Below are 2,973 nucleotides of genomic sequence, written 5' to 3'. Positions count from 1 at the left end.
CAGTATGAACCTCAAACTTGTCRTGTTTTGTAAGAAAGGCCCTTATCCCTCTGCTTCCTGATCAAGTCGCAAGCTCCACATCCCAAATCAATAGGGATGCAGAGAGCTGGAGAGGTGGGTTCTCCCCTAGCTGTCCCAGCAGAGGCCATTGCCAGTTTGGAGGTGGAGCAAGGCTACTGCTCTTCCTGTCAYCYAGGCCTTGTACAGGCCACCTCCTGATGAAGCTGCTCCAGATTTATCATTAAGAACATATCTGATAGCTCAGAGGTAGCTCTGATGAAAGCTCYGGCGCTTTCCCATTCCTGTCACTTCCTGAGAGATGACATTTGTGCTCAGCAAGCTTTAGGGACTGCAAAACAAAATCCCTTGGAGAACTCCCATCCTTGAGCTCCTCACTGTGAGAAGGGAATGRACAGGTGATCTCCARGATGTCCAAGGCTGTGAGAAAGGGAGAGACAAGGCAGGATGCAGGACATTTCCCCTCTCTCTCTGAGCAGGACTCTCTGGATCCCTACGTCTGGTTGGTGGAGGGAGCCGCTGTGACGGGCGGGTGGAAATGCCCTTCAATGGGACATGGGTCCGAGTCCTGGATGACCAGTGGGACATGAACGACGCCAGCGTGGTGTGCCGGCAGCTCCAGTGCGGAGAGGCAGAGCAAGCCTACAACCCACCAAAGCCTGAGCGAGGGACAGGCCCTGTGGGGTTGAGAAGGGTCCAGTGTACAGGGAAGGAGACTCACCTGACCTTCTGCAACACCTCCCTGCCTGTGGCAGTGCCTACAGGAATTGCTGAGGACGTGGGGGTGATTTGCTCGGGTGAGTTGCTCTGACRGTCCCCAATGTGCTGTGCTCTCCAGCTCTGCGAGCCCCTGACAGCCGGGTTTCTCCTGGGTRMAGGGAGCYGGCAGGTCCGTCTGGTGCACAGGACAGGGCGCTGTGCTGGGAGAGTGGAGATCTACTACAACGGCACCTGGGGGACSGTCTGTGACGACTCCTGGGACCTGCTGGACGCCACYGTTGTTTGCCGCCAGCTGGGCTGCGGGGTGGCTGTGAATTTCACAGGCTCTGCTCATTACGGAGAAGGCTCTGGGCAGATCTGGCTGGACGACGTGAACTGCTCTGGGGATGAAGCTGCTCTCTGGGACTGCCCGGCCAGGYCCTGGGGGCAGCACAACTGCAGGCACAAAGAGGACGCAGGAGTCGTCTGCTCAGGTCTGTGCGGGCAGCYTGGGGAGGWAGGCATAAGAGAGGAGCTGGACATGGTTGGACTGTCCCYGGYTRCCCTRAGCCCCCTTCCTRCCCCATCCTGGGGACACCCATGCACACAGTGGGGACTCCCCACTGGACCTACTCAGGGCTATCGGGAGAGCACAGGCGTCCCCACAGATTGAGGGGAGGTAGTGCTGCACCTTGGTGAAAGARTGTCCTGCTGGCAGTGCCCTCTGGCTATCTGAGTCCTGGGGTGTTCAGAAGAGTTCCTGCTGCTTAGAAGAAGCCTTGCTACCCATTGGGGAATTGTCAGGGATGATTTAGCTTTCTCTCTGCTCACCCCAACTTTGTGCTCTCCTTCCAGAGTCCATGGCCTTGAAGCTGGAGAACAGCGGTGGTTGCTCTGGGCGCCTGCAGGTTTTCTACAACGGGACATGGGGGGGTGTTTGCTCCAACTCCATGACTCCCAGCACCGTGTCTCTGGTRTGCAAAGAGCAGGGCTGTGGAGATGGAGGGTTCCTTGAAACAGRYCTGCCATATGGCAAGGTATCTGGCTACACATGGCTGGATCATGTTGAGTGTGGGAAGAAGAACATCTCCTTTTGGCAGTGCCCCTCTGCTCCCTGGAACCCACACTCCTGTGATGACCAACGCGAAGAGACCCACATCACCTGCAATGGTAATGCTGGAGCCATGTAGCACAAAGCTCCCAGTAGGACTTTCCCCCTATTCAGCAAGGTTCAATGTTGAGAAGGGGTCTGGAGTGGCTTTTACTTTCCATTCCAAAGCATTCTGCTGACAGTGACACAAACACAACTTAAGTTCTCAGGCACATGTCCATGAGCAGTAGCTGTCCTGAACTGCCCCCATGAACAACAGGCACTTGGCCCTTGGGAAGAGACATCTGCAGCAGGGTCTCTTCCACCTCACCTTGGACACCTCTCAGAGATGCCTGTTGCTCTCTGTTGCCCAGAGATAGGGCCTAGACAACTACCTTTCAGCTTGGCAAGTCCAAGTCCATGCTGAGCATTCCACTCCTGGGCCATGGTTTGCTGAGGGAACGGGAAGAGTGAGAGAGAATGCAGCGCTGATGGCTCAGGGTTATGTAGGAACCGGGCCATGCCCAGGGCAGTGCTGGCACCAGAGCTCAGAACAGCCTCCCCTCTGAGGACATGCTCCTGCTCCTCTGCTAACCAGGGAACCTTTTGGGGTGAGCAGACAGGGTAACCCTGGAGCTCAGCACTGTTATACACCGCATTATCGGGGGCTTCAGCTTCGTCCATGTGCAGGAGGAGGTGCTGGGAGGTTCAAGCACAGGTCATTCCTGATCATGTGGACACATGACCCTCTTGACGCGGCCCCTTCCTTCACTCTGGCATTTCCTTCTGCAGGGAGACGACCAGCAACCCCTSCAGCCCTAGCGGCCGAGTGCCCCAACTCTACGAGCTGTACAGGTAGCTGCGCCTGGCTGTGCCTTTCTCACCAGGCAGACCCTCCCAACTACCCCAGTGACACAGAGAGTTCTGTGTTTTCCAGAGATGGAGAAGATTCGGGTCATGGGAGGAGAGGAYGGYTGCTCGGGCAGAGTGGAGGTTTGGCACCGCGGCGCCTGGGGGACGGTGTGTGACGACTCCTGGGACATGAAGGACGCCGAGGTGGCCTGCAGGCAGCTGGGCTGTGGCCCTGCCATGTCTGCCCTGGGAGAGGCTGCGTTTGGGGAGGGGACGGGTCCCATCTGGCTGGAGCAAGTGGAGTGCAGAGGGCC

The 2,973-nt window shown here is 57.3% G+C and overlaps 1 protein-coding gene across 1 annotated transcript in view; it reads left to right on the top strand.

Moving 5' to 3' along the window:
* LOC112958976 (scavenger receptor cysteine-rich domain-containing protein SCART1-like) overlaps positions 1-2,968 on the top strand; it is a gene marked incomplete at its 3' end in the record, with an annotated part of 6,277 nt that extends 3,309 nt beyond the window's left edge. The window contains 5 exon segments of the mRNA XM_026052926.1: positions 454-815; positions 897-1,211; positions 1,573-1,887; positions 2,600-2,662; positions 2,745-2,968. Of these exon segments, the coding sequence (XP_025908711.1) occupies positions 454-815; positions 897-1,211; positions 1,573-1,887; positions 2,600-2,662; positions 2,745-2,968 (1,279 nt within the window).
* Between the last annotated feature and the right edge of the window lie 5 nt (positions 2,969-2,973).

This window comes from Nothoprocta perdicaria, unplaced genomic scaffold, assembly GCF_003342845.1.
Source record: "Nothoprocta perdicaria isolate Ctin4 unplaced genomic scaffold, notPer1 scaffold_933, whole genome shotgun sequence".
Lineage (NCBI taxonomy): Eukaryota > Metazoa > Chordata > Aves > Tinamiformes > Tinamidae > Nothoprocta > Nothoprocta perdicaria.
Note: the sequence above shows the minus strand (reverse complement) of the source record. Positions and strands in the feature narration are given on the sequence as shown.